Raw genomic sequence first — 24,075 nt, 5'->3', positions numbered from 1 at the left:
ACAGATAGTTTGTGGCAGCGTTCCGACTTGGAACCTTGGCAGCCTGACACCAGAGCCCGTGTGTTTAAACATGAAATATACTATCTCTAAAATACAAGCTTCCTGAAGTCAGACACTCTTGAATTCCTGACAGGGGAACACGGAGCTACGTGTATGGAAAGCTGTCAATATATATTTGGTAAGTAATTGTTCATTATTTAGAACTTTTTAAGATCCCTGAGAGACTGTATTTTCCATTGCCACTCACGTAATGCTTCCTAACTAATCTTCTCTACGACAGAGTTCCATCTACAAAACCAGACTTCCTCAGTAAGACCAATCTTCAGAAGGCTGTCTGCAGGCAACACTAAACCCAGGGACACTCCTTGGGTGTGCCACCTCATTTCTGTGTTCACTTTCCACACACCAGAGCACTTGAGAAAGATGGAAGGGGCAAACCTGAGCCAAGGGACTGAGTTTGAACTCTTGGGCCTCACCAGTGACCCCCAGCTGCAGACACTGCTCTTTGTGGTGTTCCTGGGCATGTACATCGTCATTCTGTTGGGGAATCTGATTATGTTCCTCCTGATCCACGTGAGTGCCACCCTGAATACACCCATGTACACTCTCCTAAAAAGCTTGTCCTTCTTGGATTTCTGCTACTCCTCCACAGTTGTCCCTCAGACACTGGTGAACTTCTTGGCCAAAAGGAAGGTGATCTCCTATCTTGGCTGCATGGCTCAGATGTTCTTCTACGCGGGCTTCGCCACCAGTGAGTGCTACCTCATTGCTGCCATGGCCTATGACCGCTATGCTGCTATTTGTAACCCCCTGCTCTACGCTGTCACCATGTCTCCTGAAGTCTGTGCCTCTTTGATTGCAGGCTCCTATAGTGCAGGATTCCTCAATTCTCTTATCCACACAAGCTGTATCCTCAGTCTGAAATTCTGTGGTGCTCATGTGGTCACTCATTTCTTCTGTGATGGACCACCCATCCTGTCTTTGTCTTGTGTGGACACCTCGCTGTGTGAGATCTTGCTCTTTATTTTTGCTGGTTTCAATCTTTTGAGCTGCACCCTCACTATCTTGGTTTCCTACCTCTTCATTCTCATCACCATCCTGAGAATGAACTCAACCCAGGGCAGGTTCAAGGCCTTTTCCACCTGTGCTTCCCACCTCACTGTTGTGTGCCTCTTCTACGGCTCAACACTTTTTATGTACCTGCGCCCCAGGTCCAGCTACTCCCTGGCCCAAGACCGAAGCATTGCAGTGATCTACACGGTGGTGATCCCAATGCTGAACCCCCTTATCTACTCTTTGAGAAACAAGGATGTAAAGGAAGCTTTAAAGAAGGTTTGGGGCAGGAAAATAATGAAATGATCTTCTCAACTCATTATCACCTATCTTTAGGAAGCCAAGGGCACTGTATATTATGTCATGCTAATCTGAGCATGGTTCCTACGCTCACCCAGTAAATAGTGCACATGCTCTCTGGTCTGCAGGTGTTTCTGCATCAACTGCTGGCCTGCCATACAAAGAGTTGGTGGTGTCATAGAGACTAGAAAGAAGTGAAAAGGGAGTGTCTGCTTGTTGCATAATTGAACTCCTTGACAAGATTTAGTCATGCCTTTGTTCAGATGATTCATTCATATCTCTGTATTTATGAATATTTTGTTCCATTATTAAAAACTGACATTTATATTCTTCATAAGAAAGTTTCCCCTTAACTAATTTGAATATCTTGGCTGCTTAGGGGAATCCTCCCCGTGTTTTACAATCTCCCTTTGTGAAAAATGACTCCTTGGCATAACATTTTTTTGAAATTCTTTTTTTAAAAAGGTTTTATTTATTTAACTTTAGAGGGAAAGGGAAGGAGAGAGGGAGAGAAATATCAATGTATGGTTGCCTCTCATGCCTCCCCCTCTGGGAACTGGCCCGCAACCCAGGCATGTGCCCTGACTGGGAATTGAACCGTGATCATCTGGTTTGCAGGCCTGTGCTCAATCCACTGAGCTACACCAGCCAGGTTGAAATTCTTGAATTATTTGAATGATACTGTAACAACAGCTTCAAAAGTTCACATGATGTTTGTCTTTGTTGACTTTTTCCCTGGCCAAATAGCCACTTGGTCACTTTCAAATTGTGTGAACTTGGGCAAATTACTTAACTTTTCTGAGTCACAGGTGTCTCATCTGTTAATTGCTATGAGTATTAAATCACTCAGTTAGATATTGCAGGTAAATTATTTAGCATGTAATAGTCATTCATATGTTCCCTTGCCTTTTCCTTTGTACCAGTGCCCTTAAGTTCTCACAAAGTGAGAAAGATGACATACTCTGCTTTTTTCAAAGTCTTGTTTTTCCTGCTAATATTCTGTTCTTGGTAGTTTCCAAGTTGTGATTGAATTGAACTAAACATTTTTAAATAAGAGGAATCAGGTAGAGGGAACTCAGTGCTGAATAATATTCCTGGGCTCTCTGTCCTCATTGATAAACTTGAGGAAAATAAACCAGGCATGCTTGGCTAGTCCCCTCACAAGGAAAGACCTGCCCTGGCTCTATGAATCCATGTCTCAGTCAGCAAAGTCTGCCTAACTCTGGGGTTCGGTTTCATAAAGACCATTTCCCCCAGATACAATCCATGAGCTTTATTAAGCCTTTAGCAGTAACACAAGTGATATTTTGCTTTCTATCTGATTATATTTTATCCTTGTTCTAAATTGTTCAGAATCAGGAGGGAAAGAATGGTGCACCCAGGAAAAAATCCTGAAACTGAACTTTTCCCTGAATTTAATAGCCATTTCTTTTGTTATCATAGAATTTACAGTTAGCCTTTAATAATTAATGTTGATCATTTTTAAGTACAGTGATACTCTTTGGGTACTAATTAGAGATTTGATTAGAGGCAATGTGGTATGGCTGAGAAGGATGTGGGCTCCAGAGCTACACTCTGTTGGTTTAAATCCTGACTCTGTCATTTCTACATGTGTGACTTATTTAACCTCACTGAGTTTCAGTTTTGTTTTTTGTAAAATAGAGATATAAGTAATGATAGCAATACAGTTGTTGTTAGGAAAGTTAAATAAGGTAATGGAAGAAAAGCCTTTGGAACAAATGCCTGGCACATATAACTGTTCTTATTAAAAATGCCTGCTGAATCTTTATCAAATGGCTTTTTAATAACTCAATATAGTCATGCAATCTTCCTCCTTTATTGTGTTTGTGGTAAATCGAAGACATACATTTCCTTATGTTAAGCCATTATTGAAAACTGTGACTTCCGCCAAGATGGAGGCATAGGTGGAAACAGTGTGCCTTCTCCCACAACCAAGTTTGAATACAACAAAGGTCTGGAGAACAAAGACACAGCCAAAGAACAGAAAATTGAATTATACGGAAGTCCGACAACAACTAACCATTCAACCAGGACGGTAAGAGGGTCGGAGCCAGGAGCGGAGCAGGGTCCGGCAGGAAAGATCCCCCAACCTAGGCGCGCAAGTGGCCGGGACCCAGTCAGGGTGTGGGGCAGACTGACCGCCGTTGCACATTCGCACACAGTGAGACGGACCACGCAGGCCCCAGGGGGCGAGGGCTGACGGCGGTGGCATACTCGAGTGCAGTGGGATGAAACACATGTGCCCAGGTGATGGTGGCAGCTGCCGCAACAGTGGGGGCTGCGGGTGGGAGGCGGCAGACGGGACGCCATTGCTCCTTGTTGACCCCGCCCCCACATACAGCATCACAGCCCAGCGACTGAGTTGCCCTGCTCTGGTGAACACCTAGGGCTCCGCTCCTGCTACGTAACAGGCACGAACAGCCCAAAAGATGGGGCAAGAAGAGCTCAAAGTCCCAGAACCGATAACTCTAAGCGACCAAGAGTGGAAAACTTATTTGAACAAATAATAAAGAAGAACTTCCCCAGTCTGGCAAAGGAAATAGACTTCCAGGAAATCCAGGAAGCTCAGAGAGTGCCAAAGAAGTTGGACCCAAGAAGGAACACACCAAGGCACATCATAATTACATTAGCCAAGACTAAAATGAAGGAGAGAATCCTAGAAGCAGCAAGGGATAAGGGGACAGTCACCTACAAAGGAGTACCCATCAGACTGTCAGCGGATTTCTCAAAAGAGACCTTACAGGCAAGAAGGGGCTGGAAAGAAGTATTCCAAGTCATGAAATCCAAAGACCTACAGCCAAGATTGCTTTATCCAGCAAAACTTTCATTTAGAATGGAAGGACAGATAAAGTGCTTCTCAGATAAGGTCAAGTTCAAGGAGTTCATCATCACCAAGCCCTTATTATATGAAATGTTTTTAAAGGGACTTGTCTAAGAAAAAGAAGATGAAAAATATGAACAGTGAAAGGACAGCAAACACACAGTTATCAACAACCACACCTAAAACAAAAGCAAACCAAGAGGACAGCTAGATCAGGAGTGGAACCATAGAAATGAAGATCACGTGGAGGGTTAGCAACAGGGGAGTGGGAGGAGGAGAAGGGGGGAGAAGGTACAGAAAATAGCATAGAGAGTAGGTAGAAAATAGATAGGGGGGAGGGCGAGAACAGTGGGGGAAATATAGAATCTAAAGAACTTGAGACACGTGGTTATAAACTAAGGGGGGGAGAATAGTGGGGGAGGGAGTGTGTGGGTGGAGGGGAATGAAGGGAGGGGAATAGAACAACTGTAATGGTATAATCAATAAAATACATTTTTTTAAAAGCCATTATTTTTTCTTGGAATCCTACCTCATTATAAAAGGATTTTTTTAAAAGAAATACACTGTTGGATTTGATTTTCAAAGATTTTATTTAGTCTTGGCATATATATTAAAAAATAAAGTTGGTCTATGGTATTTTTGTATCACCTTTATTATGTTTTAGTATTAAAGGTAAACTAGTTCTATTAAATTTAAGTTCTTCTTTTCTTATTTTTTAAAAATATATTTTATTGATTATGCTATTACAGTTGTCCCATTTTCCCCCTTTTTTTCCCATCTGCCCTGCATACCCCACCCACTAGCATCCCCCCCACCTTAATTCATGTCCATGAGTTGTACATATAAGTTCTTTGGCTTCTCCATTTCCATTACTATTCTTAACCTCCTTCTGTCTATTTTATACCTACCAATTATGCTTTTTATTCCCTGTACCATTTCCCCCATTCTCAACCTTCCCCTTCCCCACTGATTACCCTCCATGTGATTTTCATTTCTGTGCTTCTGTTCCCGTTTTTGTTGTTTGCTTAGGTTTTTTTTTAGGTTCAGTTGTTGATAGTTGTGAGTTTGTTGTCATTTTACTGTTCATATTCTTTAATCTTCTTTTCCTTAGACAGTCCCTTTAAAAACATTTCATATAATAAGGGCTTGGTGATGAAGAACTCCTTGAACTTGACCTTATCTGGGAAGCACTTTATCTCCCCTTCCATTCTAAATGATAGCTTTCCTCGATAGAGTAAATTTCAATGGAGGTCCTTGCCTTTCATGACATGGAATACTTCTTTTTAACCCCTTCTTGCCTGCAAGTTTTGTTTTGAGAAACCAGCTGATAGTCTTATGGGAACTCCTTTGTAGGTAACTGTCTCCTTTTCTCTTGCTGCTTTTAAGATCTCCTCCTCTTTAATCTTGAGTAATGTAACTATGATGTGCCTTGGTGTGTGCTTCCTTGGGTCCAACTTCTCTGGGGCTCTTTGAGCTTCCTAGATTTCCTGGAAATCTATTTCCTTTGCCAGATTGGGGAAGTTCTCCTTCATTGTTTGTTCAAATAAGTTGTCCATTTCTTGCTCTTCCTTTTCTCCTTCTGGCATCCTTATGATTCAGATGTTGGAATGTTTAGAGTTGTCCTGGAGTTTCCTAAGTCTCCCCTCCCTTTTTTGAATTCTTGTTTCTTCATTCTGTTCTGGTTGAATATTTATTTCTTCCTTCTGCTCCAAATGATTGATGTGAGTCGAGGTTTTCTTCCCATCACTGTTGGTTCCCTGTACATTTCTCTTCATTTCACCTTGCATAGCCTTCACTTTTTCCTCCATATGCAACCATTTCTGTGAGCATCCTGATTACCGGTGTTTTGAACTCTGCATCTGATAGGTTGGCTCACTCTTCATCACTTAGTTCTATTTTTAGAGCTTTGGTCTGTTCTTTTATTTGGGCCATATTTTTTTTGTCTTGGCGGGCCTGTTATGATGTAAGGGGTGGAGCCTTAGGTATTCGCCAGGGTGGTGCAACCCCCTTGGCTGTATTGTGGCGCTGTATGTGGGGAAGGGACCAGAGAGGGAACAGTGCCACTTGCTTGGCTCTTGGCTGGCCTTCAGTTTCCCCCACCACCCACAAGCAAATTGGGCCCTTCTGGTGCTGATTCCCAGGTGGGTGTGTTTGTGTATGTTCTAGGACCCTGTGGGTCACTCCAGTGAACTCTCCTGTGAGGCTGGGAGTTTCTCCCACTGCCACAGCCCCACAGATTTTTTTCTGCCAGAGGTTTTGAGGCTTTATTTCCCTGCCCTGAAAGCCTGGGTTTCATGGTCTGTCTTATTCCCAAGTTGTTGCTCCCGGTTCGCTTGCATGCAAGTGTGGGACTGCCTGGTTCTCAGCCACTGCCTGGCCTGGTCCACCAGCCACTGCCTTGCCACAGTCCTCTCCAGCCAAGCTTCCCATCTGTACCCCTCTACAGGTCTGGATAGATGTTTCTTCTTTAACTCCTTGGTTGTCCAACTTCCATACAGTTTGATATCTGGCAGTTCTGGTTAATTTTTTTTGTTTTTTTTTAATTTGTTGTTGCCCTTCTTTTGGTTGTGTGAGGAGGCAAAGTATATCTACCTACGCATCTATCTTGGCTGGAAGTCCTAAGTCTTTCTTCTTTTCCTCTAGTGTAGAATAATTTAAATAAAATAGAAATGTCTGTTCTTTTTCAGTTTTTTTTTTTTTGAGAGAGAGAGAGGGAAAGAGAGGTGTAGAAACACTGATGTATCAGAGAAACATTGATAAGCTGTGTCTTGCATGCCCTCAACTGGGAGCTTGCCTGCAACCCAGGTATGTACCCTGACCTGGAATCTGACCAGCAACTTTTCAGTTTGCAGGTCAGTGCTCAATCCACTGGGCCACACCAGCCAGGGCAAAATGTCTGGTTTTTAAAAATGGTATATACTGTACTCAGCTATAAAACCAAAAACCATCTTGGACTGGTACTTTTTTAATGGGCAGCTCTTTAATTACCTTTCTTATTTCTTATATAATTCTTGGTTTTATTTTAGTTTTCTTCTTGTTTATTAAATCAATTTAATCATTTGTCATTTGCTCAAAATGTATTTCCTTCCTCTAGATTTTTGAATTTATTTCCATGAGTTGCACATAATATACTGATAATTTTAAAAAAGATTTTGTTTATGGCCCTGGCTGGTGTAGCTCAGTGGATGGAGATCAGGTTGCAAACCAAAGGGTCACTGCTGCCATTCCCAGTCAGGGCACATGCCTGGGTTGCGGGCCAGGTCCCCAGTGGGGACCTCGTGAGAGTCTACCACACATGATATTTCTCTCCCTCTCTTAGTCCCTCCCTTTTCTCTTTCTCCTCTTTTTAAAAGTTTTTATTTATTTATTTTTAGAGAGAATGGAAAGGGGAGAGAAAGAGAGGGAGAGAAATATCAATGTGTGAGAGAAACATCAATTAGTTGCCTCTAGCAGGCCCCCAACAGGGGATTTAGCCTGCGACCCAGGCATGTACCCTGAATGGAAATTAAACTTGCAAACTTATGGTTCACAGGCTGGTGCTCAACCTACTGAGCCACACCCACCAGGACCAGGGTTATACCCTCATAATTTTTGTGTTTATTGTCTAGCTCAGCACCATCTATGCTGACTCCTCTTTTTAGGGCAATGTGAAAAAAATCCTCTTCCATAAAATGGAAGAGAAATAGATTAAGCATTCTGTAAGGGTCTTCTGGACGTTAACATTTCATGAAATGAGAATTTAAGGAAAGGCAATGTTGAGAACTTACTCAACACATGTACTGAAGTGCTAGACTGCCTGGATTCCAGCCCCAGCTCTGTCACTCACTGCTAGCCTTCTGACTCTCTGTGCTATAGCTCCTTATTTCATCTGTGAAATCAGGAGAGCAATGAAGTAAATGACATAACACTTGTGAAAATTAAATGACAATATCTAACACTGTGCCTGCCACAGAGGGACTCTTTTGTATTAGCTACTTTCATTTCTTTTGTTTATATCTGTGGTTATATTGCCATATATATTGATTGATTGATATGAGAGAGAGAAAAAACATTGATTTGTTGTTGCACTTATTGCATTCATTGGTCGTTTCTTGTATGTGCCCTGATCGGGGATCAAATCTGCCGCTTTGGCATACTGAGTCGATACTCTAGCTAACTGAGCATCACTTAGCTAGAGGCCCCTCAAGAGGCCCTTGGTCAGAGCCTCTTCATATTTGTATTTGTTTTCTTTTATTTCCCTTAGTAATGTTTGACAGAGGACTCTATCATCCTTTTAAAACATTCTGTTTGAAAACTGTACTTGAACAAGAATTAAATAAAAAACAATAATAAAAAACATTCTGTTTTATGGTTTTCCTTATTTCTATAATTTATCAGTTTCCCATTTCATTAATTTCAGATTTTTCTTTATTAATGCCTTCTTTCTGCATTTTTCCGTTTATTTTGCTTTTTAAAAGATTTTTATTATTTTTTTTTGAAGAAAGGGGAAAGGAGGGAGAAAGAGAGAAAGGAACATAATGTATGGTGTGTGAGACAAACATCGACTGGTTGCCTCCTGCACAGCCACAATGGGGTCCTGGCCCAAAACTCGACATGTGCCCCAAACCAGTGACATTTTAGTTTGCAGGACAATGCCCAACTCACTGAGCTACACCAGTCAGGGCTACTTTGTTTTTCTTTTGTCAAATTGTTATTAAACACTGAAAATCGACAAAAGAATATTTTAATATATTTGTGTCTGCCTATCTATCATATATCATTAAAAATAAAATGCAATCACTCACAATCCAGCTAAGGAGAAAATACTACTAATCCAGTAGCAGTATTAGGAACTGTTCCTGTTTTATCTTCTAGGGTGCTTATTCAATATATTTTTGTTTTTTAATTTGTACAGTTTTTTGTATGCTGAAAATTGATATTTTGTTGCTTAAATGTGTCACAAATGCCTTCATAGTTATGCATTTTGAAAATGTAATTTGTTTTCTTTATGATATGTTGATTAACAGGAGGTCTTAACTTTAATAGCAGCTGATGTATTAATCCTTTTCTTTCTGGTGTGATTATTTTGAATGGGTGTCTTAAGAATATTTTCCAACTAAGATCATAAAAATAGTCTTCTATGTTTTCTTCTAAATGTTTTTTTTCAATCCTCACTTGAGGACATTTTTTATTGTTTTTAGACAGAGAGGAAGGGAGGGAGAGAAACATTGACTCATTGCCCCTTGGACGTGCCTGGAGTGGGAATCAATCCCTCATCCTTTTGGTTACGGATGACACTCTAACCAAATGAGCCATACTGGCCAGGACCTTCTAAATAAATAAATAAATAAATAAATGCGCGCGCGTACACGCGCGCGCGCGCACACACACACACAATTAGTTTTGCCTTCATATTGTTTTGCTGTTAGGGTGGGATTAAATTTCTTTTTGTTCAAAATGGATACCTAGTTGTCCCAGATTATTTCTTGCATAGGCACTCAATACCCCACTGATTGCAATGCCAGTTCTGTCCATAGATCAGGTTTTTACACCTGCATGAACCTTTCTCTGGGTTTTCTATTCTTTTTCATCAGTCCATTGTATTTCTCTGCATCAGTACCACACTATTTTAATAACCATGTCTCCACAATAAATCTGTACCTCAATGGGCATATATGTCCATTTTGCTTGTGGGTGGTGGGGGAAACTGAAGGCCAGCCAAGAGCCAAGCAAGTGGCACTGTTCCCTCTCTGGTCCCTTCCCCACATACAGCGCCACAATACAGCCAAGGGGGTTGCACCACCCTGGCGAATACCTAAGGCTCCACCCCTTACATCATAACAGGCCCGCCAAGACAAAAAAAATATGGCCCAAATGAAAGAACAGATCAAAGCTCTAAAAATAGAACTAAGTGATGAAGAGTGAGCCAACCTATCAGATGCAGAGTTCAAAACACCGGTAATCAGGATGCTCACAGAAATGGTTGCATATGGAGGAAAAAGTGAAGGCTATGCAAGGTGAAATGAAGAGAAATGTACAGGGAACCAACAGTGATGGGAAGAAAACCTCGACTCACATCAATCATTTGGAGCAGAAGGAAGAAATAAATATTCAACCAGAACAGAATGAAGAAACAAGAATTCAAAAAAGTGAGGAGAGACTTAGGAACCTCCAGGACAACTCTAAACATTCCAACATCTGAATTATAGGGGTGCCAGAAGGAGAAAAGGAAGAGCAAGGAATGGACAACTTATTTGAACAAACAATGAAGGAGAACTTCCCCAATCTGGCAAAGGAAATAGATTTCCAGGAAATCTAGGAAGCTCAAAGAGCCCCAGAGAAGTTGGACCCAAGGAAGCACACACCAAGGCACATCATAGTTACATTACTCAAGATTAAAGAGGAGGAGATCTTAAAAGCAGCAAGAGAAAAGGAGACAGTTACCTACAAAGGAGTTCCCATAAGACTATCAGCTGGTTTCTCAAAACAAAACTTGCAGGCAAGAAGGGGTTAAAAAGAAGTATTCCATGTCATGAAAGGCAAGGACCTCCATTGAAATTTACTCTATCCAGGAAAGCTATCATTTAGAATGGAAGGGGAGATAAAGTGCTTCCCAGGTAAGGTCAAGTTCAAGGAGTTCATCACCAAGCCCTTATTATATGAAATGTTTTTAAAGGGACTTGTCTAAGGAAAAGAAGATTAAAGAATATGAACAGTAAAATCACAACTAACTCACAACTATCAACAACTGAACCTAAAAAAGGAAAACAAGAACATAGTAAGTAAACAACAAAAACAGGAACAGAAATGGAGATCACATAGAGGGTTATCGGCTGGAAGGTGGAGAGGGGACAATGGTAAATGGGAAATAGTAAATGGAATAGAAGCATAATTGGTAGGTATGAAATAGACAGAAGGAGGTTAAGAATAGTAATGGAAATGGAGAAGCCAAAGAACTTATATGTATGACTTATGGACATGAACTAATGTTGGGGAATGCTGGTGAGAGGGGGTTGCAGGTTGGAAAGGTTATAAAGGGGAGATTAAAAAAATGGGACAACTGTAATAGCACAATCAATAAAGTATAAAAAAATGTTTAAGTCCTAGGAAGCACAAGACTATACAAACACATTTTCTATTAGTCATTAGAGTGATGACATCAGTATACTTCCTGTACCTTCTGGAAAATTCCTCTGTATACTCATAAGAGAATGAGGATGAAAGAGGAAAACATCTTTATATTATTAGGGAAATAGTTTTGATATCTTGAACTTCCTTTGGGAATCACAATTGGAGGGGCAACACAGGAGGTATGACATGATGGTTAAGTCCGTGAACTCTAGAATAGGGCTTGTGGGTGTAAATTGGTTCTTTCACTTACTGGCTGGGTGATACTGATATGTAACATTACTCAACCTTCTTGTGCTTCATTTTCCTTATCTGTGACAGGGATAGTAGTGCCTGTTCTTAGGATTGTTGTAAGGATTAAGTGAATTAAAAAAAAACTGTAAGTGTTTCAGACAGTGTCAAGTACACAGTAAACATGACAAAGGTACATGTAAATATTATTAGACATGAAGGCATTATTTATTACTATTAAGTGCTACATGATTGCTTATAACTGCTATTTACTCAGGCCCCCGTTTTTATTAAATTTATTGGTAACAGTAGGTAGTAACATTACATAAATTTCAGTTTTATTATAAAACTTTATAATACAATATCTGTATACTCTATTGTACATTCACTAACAGAAGTCTAGTCTCCTTACATCACCATGCATTTGACTCACTGTACCCTCTTTATCCCCCCCCACCTCCCTCTTTCTCTGGTAACTACCATCCTATTGTCTGAGTTTCTATTCTATGAGTTTGTTTTCTTACATGTTTGCTTTGTTTGTTCATTTACTTTTTGTTTTATATGAATGAAGTTACATGATTCTTGTCCTTTTCTGCTGACATAGTTCACTTAGCATAATGTTCTGAAGATTTATCTATGTTGTCACAGACTGCAATATTTCATCTTTTTAACGGCTGAGTAGTGTTCCACTGAATATATGTACCAGATATTCTTTATCCAATCATCCATCAAAGAACACTTAGGTTTTTTCCATGTCTTGGCTATTATGAATAATGCTGCAATGAATATAGGGGTACATATATCTTTGTGAATAAAGGTTTTCAAACTTTTCAGGTAGATACTCAGAAGAGTAAATGCTGGAACATCCTGTAACTCTATTCTGAATCTTTAGAAGAACCTCCATGCTGTTTTTCATAGTGGCTATACCAGTTTGTATTGCCACCAGCAGCACATGAAAGTTCCTTTTTCTCCACATCCTCTCCAGCATTTATTTCTTGTCTTATTGATAGTAGTCATTTAACCAGTATGATGTGGTATCTCATTGTGTTCTTTTTAAATTTTTATTTTTCAATTATAGTTTATATGTAATATTATTTTGAATTAGTTTCAGGTGGTACAACATTGTAGTTAGATAATCATACACTTTACAAAGTGTTCCCCCCATTGTTTTCAGTAACCACCTGGCACCACACAGTTATTACCCTATTATCAACTGTCTTCCCTATGCTGTACTTTGCATCCTGTCACTATTTTGTAACTACCAATATGTGCTTCTTCATTGTGGTTTTGACTTGCATTTCCCTTATAGCTATATCTGTTATTTCCCTTATAACTCTGGATCAGGGATCTGTTGTTCAGGTCCCTTTTTATGAACTTGAACCCCTGTATCCGGCGACCCAGTGTCCAGCTGTAGTCAGAGATCATGAGGTACAAGTTTTCTAATTCCTTCTCTGAATTCTTTTAAATTCCCTGACACTGTTTGTTACAATATATTACAAATGCAACTTCTGGTCTGTACCTCTTAATATGACTTCATAGCATCCTATTCTCTTTGCTTGCCTTTCCCTTTTTGAAGGGTATTTCTCCCCTACCATATTTCTTTGACTCTGTTAGTCACGTAAGAGATTTTTCTAAGTACATATTTACTCATCTCTCTGAAATTCTCTTCCTCCTTTACTTTAATAGTTTCCAGATTCTTTTGGTGTTATTTACCATTAAAACTCTAGCTTACCATTTCTCCCCCAACTAGTTTCCATTTAAGAAGAGTTTTTGGCTCAATATAAGAATAGCCTTTAAAATATATTTAGAAGCCAAAATTCCTCAGTGAAGACATTTTGAAAATGTAGTTTTCCAAATCTACTTATAATCACCCCACTGAAATATAACCGTTTAATGTAGGTTGGCACATACACTTCCATGATTTTGTTTCCTGTGCAATTGGTGTTTTTTTACAATGACATTGGGATCATTTAAATATACTGTTTTGATTTAATAAAATATGACTATATGATAAGCACTCTTTTATTTCATTAAATATTATTCCACAGCATGTTTTAAAAAAGATTCAAGTAATCCAGGATTATTGTAGAATCATTAGAATATCAGTCCTAAATGGCCACCCAAGGGACAATAGAGTAATTTGATATTTATCCCCCTATCATATAAAATGTGGGCCTTTTGTCTGGCTTCTTTCACTTAGCATAGTATTTTCTGGGTTCATCATTCATAGCACAGTGGAATAAGAAATATTCCATCTTATGGACATACACCACATTTCATTTATCTGTTCATTGGTTGATCAACATTTGAGTTGTTTCCACCTTTTGGCAACTGTGAATAGTGCTGCTCTGAATATGTATGTGCATTTTTTTTGTTTGAACACCTGTTTTGTATGTATCTATGAGTGGAATTGCTGGACCATATGGCAATTCTTTGTTTAACCTATTGAGGAACTGCCAAACTAATTATTCTCCACAGCAGCATTTTATATTCCTACCAGCAATACATGAGAGTTCCAATTTCTCCACATCCTTGAAAACACTTGTTATTTTCTATTGTCATGTTTATAGCTATCCTAGCAGAGGTGAAGTGGTAGAGTGGTATCTCATTATGATTTTGAATTGCATTTCCCTAGTGAATAATGATGTTCAACATCATTTTCATGTGCATGTGTATCAAGCATTTGTAAATCTTTCAAAAAAATGTCTACTCAAGTGTTTTGTCCACTTTTTAATTGGATTCGGTGTGTGTGTGTTTTACTTAGAAATATGCCATGGACATCTTTTACTCCTTGTTATTATTTTTTTACAAAAGTTTATTTTTAAATGTACAACAGACTGCAAGACAAAACTTCATTCTAACTATAGGTGACCACAGATGTTATGGCAGGGAATCCAGATGTTAAAACTGGAATGGAATTAAGGATTGCCCCAGGTACAATGAACAGCTCACAGCTTTTGTGAGATTTCTTAATTCCACCTGTGGCCAGGGGTCTTTCACTGTGGCCTTTGCTTTTAGCTCCTGAAGTTTCTTCAGTTCCTCTTTTTGTTTCTGCTCCAGTGCCTTATCTTCATCACCCATCTCCTTGGCTTGCTTCTTGGGCTGCTTCTTATAATCTTTGTGTGGGGCCAGACATGGCGCCTGCCACTCGTTACCATTTTTGTGCCAGTATATTTCATTCCCTAGGTTTATTATACTTTAAATATCAATTCCTTGCTTTTATTTACAGTTTGCACTTATAATTTTTAAAATTAATGCTGTAATAAATGTTTTAATAGGTAACTTCTTACATATCTAAGAATATTCCTGAGAAAAATTCCTAGAAGCAGAATTGCTGAGCCAAGGGTAGGCAATTCTTTTTTTTAAATTTTATTTATTTATTTATCTTTAGAGGGGAAGGAGAGAGGGAGAGAAACATCAATGTATGGTTGCCTTTTGTGTGTACCCTGCTGGGAGTTGGCCTACAGGGAACCGGCCTGCAACCCAGGCATGTGCCCTGACTGGGAATCGAACCGCGATCCTCTGGTTCGCAGGCCCGCGCTCAATCCACTGAGCTACACCAGCCAGGGCTGAGTAGGCAATTCTTTTAAAAAATCTTTTAAAAAAAATGTATTGATGAGAGAAAGAGAGAGAGAGAGATTTGTTGTTTCACTTAGTTATGCATTCACTGGTTGCTTCTTGTATGTGTCCTGACCAGAGAGCAAAGCTGTCACCTTGGTGTATTAGGATGGTGCTCTAACCAACTGAGCCACCTGGCCAAGGCAAGGGAAGACAATCCTTATCCTGTAGATATAGTAAATGGCTTCCCATTATGGTGTACCAATTCATAGTCATAAGCAAGTGCCTATAAGAAAGTGCCTATTTTAAAAAACATGTTATTTATTTTTAGAGAGAGGGGAAGGGAAGGAGAAAGAGAGGGAAACATCAATGTGCAGTTGCCTCTCGTTTGCTCCCCACCAGGGGATGTGGATCTGGCCCACATGCCAGGCATGTGCCCTGACTGGGAATTGAACTGGCGACCCTTTGGTCTGCAAGTGGGCACTCAATCCACTGAGCCACAATTACCAGAGCAGAAAGTGCCCATGTTTGTGTGTGTGTACTCAACAATTGGTCTTATACATTTAAAATGTTAATAATGTGTTCCTGGCCAAGTGGCTTGGTTGGTTGGAGCATTGTCCCCTACTCCAAAAGGTTGCAGATTCAATCCCAGGTCAGGGCACATACCTAGGCTGCAGGTTCTATCCCTGGTCAGAGTGCATACAGGAGGCAACAGATCAGTGTTTTTCCCTCATATCGATGTTTCCCTTCTTCTCTATCTAAAATCAATAAACCTATTTTTTAAAATGTTAATGTGATTGGCACAAAATGACATCTTGTTTTAAATTGCATTTAACCACTATAAATATAAATTATCTTTCATAGATTTATTGGCCATTTAAACTTATTTTTTAATTGGCTTTTTAATATCAATTTTTCTATTCTTTTTAATATTAATACTAATAATATTTTAGCTTTATATTGCTGTCATCCTTCCTTAATTTTTCACTTGAACTTTACCTTTATTTCTTATAATTTTTTGGATGTAAAGTTTAAAATTTCAATGTAAAATCAATTGCATTTTTAATCTCTGCCAGTAGTGTTATATTCAGAAAGATCTCACCTGCCCTAGATTATGTAAATATTTACTTACATTTTTCTCATATTTTTATGGTTTTGATTTGTTTCTATTTTAAGTCTCTGTCTAGAATTTATTTTAGTGTGTGGTATATGGTAGAAATGTAACTTATTTATATGCAAACAGTTATGTAATTGTTCCAGCACCATTTATTTTTTTAAAAAGATCCATATACACAATGGATTATTACTTGTCTATGAAAAAGAATGGCATCTTGCCACTTGCAACATCATGAATAGACCGACCCAGAGGTTATTATGTTATGTGAAATAAGTAAAACAAGGAAAGACAATAACATATGATTTTACTTATACATGGAATATAAAAAAACAAAATGAATGAACAAACAAAATAAAAACCAGCTCATAGATACAGAGAACAAATTAAATCAATGGTCACCAGATGGAAGGCAGGTTGGCAACAGGGGTGAAAAAGTAAAGGGATTAAGAAGTATAAATTGGCAGTTACAAAATTGTCATAGGCATGTTAAATGTAGCATACAGAACATAGTCAATATTATAAGAGCTATATATGATGTCATATGGGTACTAGACTTATTGGGGTGATCACTTGGTAAGTTATATAACTGTTTCATAACTATGTTATTCACCTGAAACCAATGTAATATTGTATAGCAACTGTAATTCCACTTTTCTTAAATGTAAAAGAAAAAAATCAGCCCTGACTGGTGTGGCTCAGTGCACTGAGTGCCTGCCTGCAAAGCAAAAGGTCACTGGTTCGATTCCCAGTCAGGACACATGCCTGGGTTGTGGGTCAGGTCCCCAGTTGGGGTGTGTGAGGCAAGTGATTGATGTATCTCTCTCTCTCTTTCTCCCTCCCTTCCCCTCTCTCTATAAATACATTAATAAATTAACTTTTAAAAATAAGTATTAATTTACAATCAACTAATAAAAAAGTGGCATTAAATATATGTTAAATCTTTGAATATACTTGAGCTCTTTTTTTCCACTATTCTATTCCATTCATCTATCTACTTATTCTGGTGCCTATACCACAGTTTTAATTTTTATTTATAATATGTATTAGTATCTGACACACTTAGATTCACCTTATTATTCTTCTGGTTAGATCCCCTTTTCTTTTTGAAGATTTTATTTACTTTCAGAGAGTGGAGAAGGAAGTGAGAGAGAGAGAGAGAAATGCAAGAGATACATGGATCAGTTGCCTCTCACATGCCCCTACTGGCGATCTGGCCTGCAACCCAGGCATATGCCCTGACTGGGAATTCAACCAGTAACACTTCTATTTGCAGGCTAGTACTCAATCCACTTAGTCACATAGCCTGGGCAGGTGCCCTTTTCTTCTCTTTCCTTTCTCTCTTTGTATCTGTTATCATTTGGTTATTCTTCCAAATGCACTTTAGAATAACATTTGAGAACAAGGTAAAAAGAACTTGAAGTAGCAGCTGTGCAAATGAAGAGCTGCCATGAGTAGTATTATGGTGTAGCTTTTAGGATCCAGATGCAGTTTGAGATCAGGAATTTGTTGTGGCCCCATGTTTGAGTGATTTTCTCCAATGACACCACTGTTGTGAATGTTTCAGCAAAGACTGAATGACTGTTAAAATGTCCCACAGGAGTTCCTCTGTTGAGTAGGATGCCTTCTAAGGTTCCTTCTGACTTAGTCTATTCTCATTCATTCAGTAAATACTGAATGTCTCCTATACGCCCTTCACTTGGCTAGGTTCTGGGGTTATAAAGATGTATGAGACACAGTTCTTGCTTCAGAGGTGGACATATGATAATTTCAATTGCATAAAGGAAAAACTTGTCTTTATTCTCTTAGGTTTAGTAGCTGGAGCTCAAAAATTGACAAAACCCAAGTTAACAGGAGAAAAGACATATGAATTTTATTTGACATTAATGTTTTAATTTTTATATGCACAGAAGGTTCACAGAAAACAAATAAAGTCCCCAAAAGGTGATTAGACACAGGAGGTTATATACTATTTTAATAGAGGATGAGAAATTGTGAAGAAGTGACAAGACAAAGGAAAAGGGGTTTGGGCTTCTAGGGGTGGAAAATTGTGGGGAAGTAAATATATGGGGGAAATTGATGGAAGATAAGGGTTATTTCAGTGCTGACCCTTCACAGTGCTGACTCTGTCTGCTGTGATAATGATTGTTTTTCTTCCTCCTGCTATGGGAAAGGAGAGGGGGAATACCTCAGGGACACTTCGCCAAGCAGATGAGGATTGAGCAGAGCCTGGAAGGAGCCATGCTGATAATGATATGAAGTGCTGGTGTGGGGCTAGCACTAGACCCCACAGCTTGATATAGGACTGGGTGTAAGTAACATTTGTGCCAAAGTGAGATGTTTCGACTTAACCGTTTTGACACGATATAGTTTTGACATCCTGTTAGTGTTTTAATTGTCTTAACTTCTCACTGCTGTGTGCAACAAACAGCCCTGACACCACCCCTGTCCAGCCCATCACAGAGTCAGGGTTGTCATCATAAGCATTCTTGGGCTACTCAGAAAGAAGAGGGAGAGGGTGAGGCTCAAAGATGGGGTGAAGTGTTTATCATATGTATTAATACTTAAGCTTTTTTTAAAAATATTTTTTATTTATTTATTTTTAGAGAGAGGCGAAGGGAAGGAGAAAGTGGGAGAGAAACATCAATGTGTGGGTGCCTCCCAAGCATCCCCTACTGGAGACCTGGCCTGCAACCCAGGCATGTGCCCTGACTGGGAATCGAACCAGTGACCCCTTGCTTCACAGGCCCATGCTCAATCCACTGAGCTACACCAGCCAGGGCCTTAAACATTTTTTTGAAGGCTACATCCCACCTTCCTCTCAGATTGCTGTCACTGAAGAGTTACATGCAAGTAAGGGGATGTGGGAGACGACAGTGGAATGACAGGCAGGGGCCAGATCACAGAGGTTATTACACCATTTAAAAGGTGATGGGGACCAATGAGGACTTTTAAGTGGGGAAGCTAGTGGTCACATTTATGTGGCCAATGTGAAACATGTATCTGAGAAGGACAAGCCTGTCGGCATAAAAACTATTTAGGAAGTTTTTTTGTGGTCTCAGCGAAAGGTGGTAATGAGGACAGGGCTGATTCAAGAGTAGGAAGAAAATCTATAGTAGATGGCTAGTAACTGGCTATGGGAAATGAGGGAGATGAGTTATTTATAAGCAGCAGACATTTATAAAACTTAGGAAGTGATCCCCTAATAAGTCATTAATATCCATGTGGCACCATACATAGTTATTAAAATATTATTGGTTATTTGAGGAAGAGGACTTTAGCATCCAGCTTGTGTGACCAAGTGATAACACTGTGATAACAGAAAGAAAATTCAGCCCTGACTGATGTGTCCTGGTTGGTTGGGCATTGTCTAGCAAACTGAAACACTGACGGTGAAATTCCCAGTCAGCGCACATGCCTGGGATGCAGGTTCAGTCCCCAAGAGGCAACCAATCAATGTTGTTCTCCTTCTCTTTCTCCCTCCCTTCCACTCTCTCTAAAAATAAATAAATAAAATCTTTAAAAAATAAGGATAGAAAATTCAGAAATGGGAGTAGGGGATAGACATGGGGGTGGAGGAGGATTTCTAGTTTTGGATGTGTAATATAGATGGTTTGTATAGGTATCTAAATACAAGAATCTTGGAGAAGTTAGAAATTAGGTTCTTGAAATTTTTCTGATTATATCTCTCTAAGGCCCTGGTATTTGAGGAGGGAGGCTATTTAGCTCTAAAGGGGAAATTTACACATGCATGGAGATTTCTGACTGTCACAACTGGGGAGAAGTTGTGCTACTGGTCTCTAGTGGTTTGAGGCCAGGCATGTTGCTAATCATTCTACAATGTACGTGACTGCCTTCCAGAACAAAGAATTATCTGGCCCAAATGTCAGAGTGCTGCAGTTGATAAACTCTGTTCTGGGGACTAGCAAAACACTTCACACCTTACTTTAGAATTTTGCTGAGGGACAGTCATTTACATTAGAGAATATGGATGGGTCAACTAAAAAACATCACCGCTGCTAAGAAACCAAATCCTAGTGTTGGAGAAGATGTTCAAGGTCATCTATTTCAACCATTCAGCTGATATGTGAATACAGGCTTCAATAACCTATCAGGGCAGAAGTGCATCCACGAAATACCTCTAGCATATCCAGAGGTTCAGAGTCCAATTTCAAAACAGCTCATCTTTGGAAAAGCGTTCAGTTTCTTCTCTCTCTCTCTCTTTTTGTCTCTATAACAAGTAACCATTGGACCCAGTTTCACTTCTTAGGTTCACAAAGAACTGTTTCTCTTCATCATAATTATCCTTGAGATTTATAAAGACATTTATAAACCTTATAGTTTCCTCTACGTCATGACTTTGAGTCCACTTGCTTTCCCTAAAGGATACGAGTAGGTGCATAGCATTTTCTTTATACTAAAGGAAACACATAATTTTAAAAAAGCAAAATAAATTAAATTGTACCTTGGAATTTGGGACTTGGGGAAAAATATTTTAAATAAGAAAACTTTACAAAGGCAAGGTAAAATAGATAAGAATTAACAAAGACAACTCATTAACTCTAGACAGAACATAAGTAGTTTCTGATAAGAAAAAAGTTTAAGATGATAAGTGGAATCAAGAATAACATGCAACATAAAATACATAAAATATAAATGAAATAAGGCAGGAAAACGTAGGCAAAGAAGGAAAAACAAAAGAAACAGAAGACCACTTCCACTAAATAGATAGCATCTGAATTTTAAAGAGAAGCAACACGCAGTAGCTTGGTACCAGGCTATGTCTGGCCTGGGGGCCCCACAAAATTATACAAGGAGGCCCTGCCCTCTGAATTTTTATTCAGGGGAAAGTAAGTTAGAACACCAAAGGCAGTGGTTTCCACTCCTCTGCCACCCATCCTCCTTCCTCCTCCTCTTCTGGGGTTAAGAGTAAAGGGAATGGTCGAGTCAGGGCTCTCCAAAACAAACAAACAAACAAACAAACAAACAAACAAACAAACTGTAAAATGTACAGTCGAAGCTAACAGGAGGGACAGTACTAAAAATTTGCTTTAGCAAATGGAAAGTTTTCAATGCACTATTATAATTCCAAAAAAAATAGCTTCAAGTAAAAATGTTTTCCAGCCTTTTCTCCTGTGCTGAGTCACTGCTCAGTCATCAGTAAAGTAGATCAGCTCAGGGCAGCCGCCCCAGATCCCCCGTGCTCTGAAGAGGGACCTCTGATAGCTTCAGTGCACACAGACCCTGCATATTTGTAGGAAACACTGTCTCACAGCGACCACACTGCCACTGTTCTGCTCATCAATCAAATATCAAACTTGAGTCAGCACTGGTTCGGCAAGCCAAGATGAAGGGCGTGGACACCGAGCAACACACAATGGGCCTTAGACAAGAAAGTGAAATCCAGAAACCCCACGGAGTAATCTTTTCTCACTGAGATTAAGAACATTCCAGTCCCAGGTGGAGAGTGGTGAGTGGCTACCGAGCATTCATCAAGCCAAGCAGGAGAGGTCAGCTCCAATTACTCCTGGGTAGATGAGTGATTTCCGTGGCGTGACTCATCTCCAGGATTGCATAACAGACAGAGGCCCAAAGGGGAGAGGATGAGTCGGAAGGGCCCCGCGCTTCACGCCAGCTCGGGATGTCTAGGTTCTGAGCCAGGCTGAGCGTGCTGCTTCTCTGGTGGACTCATTGCAGAGGAGGGACCCAAGGACTGCGCCGCAGCGCACAGATTCTTGCCCCAACTAGGCAACTGTCACACGCCATAATTCTGCGGAAGGCTCTTTGTGAGACCTCAAGGCTGGCGGCCGAGAGGCCACGAGATGGCAGCAGAGGACATAGGCCACAAAACCTGAACCATTTGCAAAAGCAGATCATTTCATTCGGGATCATATTGTTAGTTGTCTATGATCATGTGCTCAAGGCCAGAATACATGTCTGAAGTTTTTTAAAATGAGGGTAAAGTTCATCAACATGGAGAATTTCCCACTCTTTACAGAACTCAGAAGCATATGCAGCCATATGAATTGGACGTTTTTTTACTACTCCAAGTTAGGTGTATGGGTGAAGGCCTTTAAAAACTAACATCAGCAGGAGCTTTAACGGTCACGTAGCAGCAGTTCACCATATTTTGCTGTGTCCAATGCGCTCCCTTGTATAGTGCACACCTATGTTTTTGTCCCAAACTTTCAGGAAAAAAATTTTGTTTTTTAAATTGATTTATATTTAGAAACAAAACCGATAAGCATATTCCAGGGTATTATTTTGTACATGGATATTGTTATTGCTTTCTAAAGTTACGCTTTTAATGGATAAGCATAAATAAAAGAATTAAAAACATTTATATAGATATGGAATTAGTACTATCCATGTATAATGCACATCCTTATTTTTCCCTCAAAAATTCGGGCAAAAATTGCACACTGTACACCGCAAAATATGGTAAGTGAAATATGAGTGACTTTCACAGAAACTGCCAAACTGATGAAAGGGTAGATACTTTGCCGGGAAGCACTGTAACAAAGAAGAATGCTTTCAGGGAACAGCATGCTTTCTGGCACCAGGCATTGTGGAGGAGGAATAATGAGGATCACAGGACAAGTCTCAGGCAGTCTTCACTTACAGGTGGCAGGATAATGCACAGGAAAGGGACATTAGTAGTACTGGGACTAAATCTGAGATCTGACTTATCCAATGCCCTTTTTGTTACATATCTGCCCCTCCCCCAGTTGTTACTACCAAAAATATCTCTAAAAATTGTCAGATAACCCCTGGGGCAGGGTGGGGATGGGGGTGGTGGAGATACTACTTGAGAACCAATGTCACACAGGGATTTGATTTTAAAAAGTTTTAAGAACATGTTAAACATCTCCAAGACTTGAATTTCAGAAGTGAACATCTAAAATCTCAATTCTTTTTTTTAAATCCTCATCTGAGGATTTTTTTATTGCTTTTAGGGAGAAAGAGAGAGAGAAACATCAATGCAAGAGAGAAGCATTGATGGGTTGCCTCCTGTCTATGCCCATACAGGGGATCAGGAATTGAGGATTGAGCCTCCACCAACCTAGGTATATGCTCTGTCCAGGAATTGAAGCCTCAACCCTTTGGTTACAGGAAGACGCTCCAACCAACTGAGCCACACCAGCCAGGGAAAACCTCAATTCTATATTGTAAGAAACATCCAAACTTGTTAAGTACATTTGTGAGTTTATTTGAGCAAAACTAATGAAAACTGCCAGGAAGCAAAATCTCAACAGATTAAGAAAATGCCCTGGAAAATGGCAGTTCTACCAGTTAATTTATATATCAGAATCAAAGGGGAAGATGAAGGAGGTTACATGAAATTCATTGGGAAGATGGGAAAAAGAAGATTGGGGGAGGTATTTCTGGGATTGCATAAAAAATAAAACAAATAGACACATACTTCTTTTACATAGGTGGATATAGGATAGTTATTATTAACAAGTAGCCTGATAATAACAGTGAGGGAATTTATGGTCTCTGCTCTGGTACATGCAGTGGATGTGCTTTGAGGAGGGGGGACTGATATTCCAAAGGAATGTTATCAGGTATGTTGTTGTAAATGCAAACAAAACAAGACAACAACAAAAAAACCAACAACAGACAGGTTCAGGTTAGGTAAAGATTTAGCTTTTTTAGGGAAAAATACTGGCCTAGGATGTGACTACCTGCCATGAACTGCTTTTAGTTAGAAAGTTTTAATTTCAGACCACATCCTATGTGGTTACTTTAGGTCTCTGAGTTTTTAAGGCCGCCATGTAGGCCTCCCCTGAGCTTATCAAGTTTAGTAAGTGGTCCCTTTTGTCTCCGCAATTCCTACCATGTTTGTATAATGGAGAGACTATAGTTG

At 39.6% G+C, this 24,075-nt stretch overlaps 1 protein-coding gene across 1 annotated transcript; it reads left to right on the top strand.

The window, feature by feature from the left end:
• The first annotated feature begins 282 nt into the window (after positions 1-282).
• OR5AU1 (olfactory receptor family 5 subfamily AU member 1) lies at positions 283-1,359 on the top strand. The gene has a single exon (XM_037039742.1). The coding sequence runs from the start codon at positions 424-426 to the stop codon at positions 1,357-1,359; it is 936 nt and encodes a 311-aa protein (XP_036895637.1). The 5' UTR covers positions 283-423.
• Positions 1,360-24,075: the final 22,716 nt, after the last annotated feature.

Source organism: Sturnira hondurensis, unplaced genomic scaffold, assembly GCF_014824575.4.
Source record: "Sturnira hondurensis isolate 20B ecotype Veracruz unplaced genomic scaffold, ASM1482457v3 Scaffold0025484, whole genome shotgun sequence".
In the NCBI taxonomy this organism is placed as follows: Eukaryota; Metazoa; Chordata; class Mammalia; order Chiroptera; family Phyllostomidae; genus Sturnira; species Sturnira hondurensis.
Note: the sequence above shows the minus strand (reverse complement) of the source record. Positions and strands in the feature narration are given on the sequence as shown.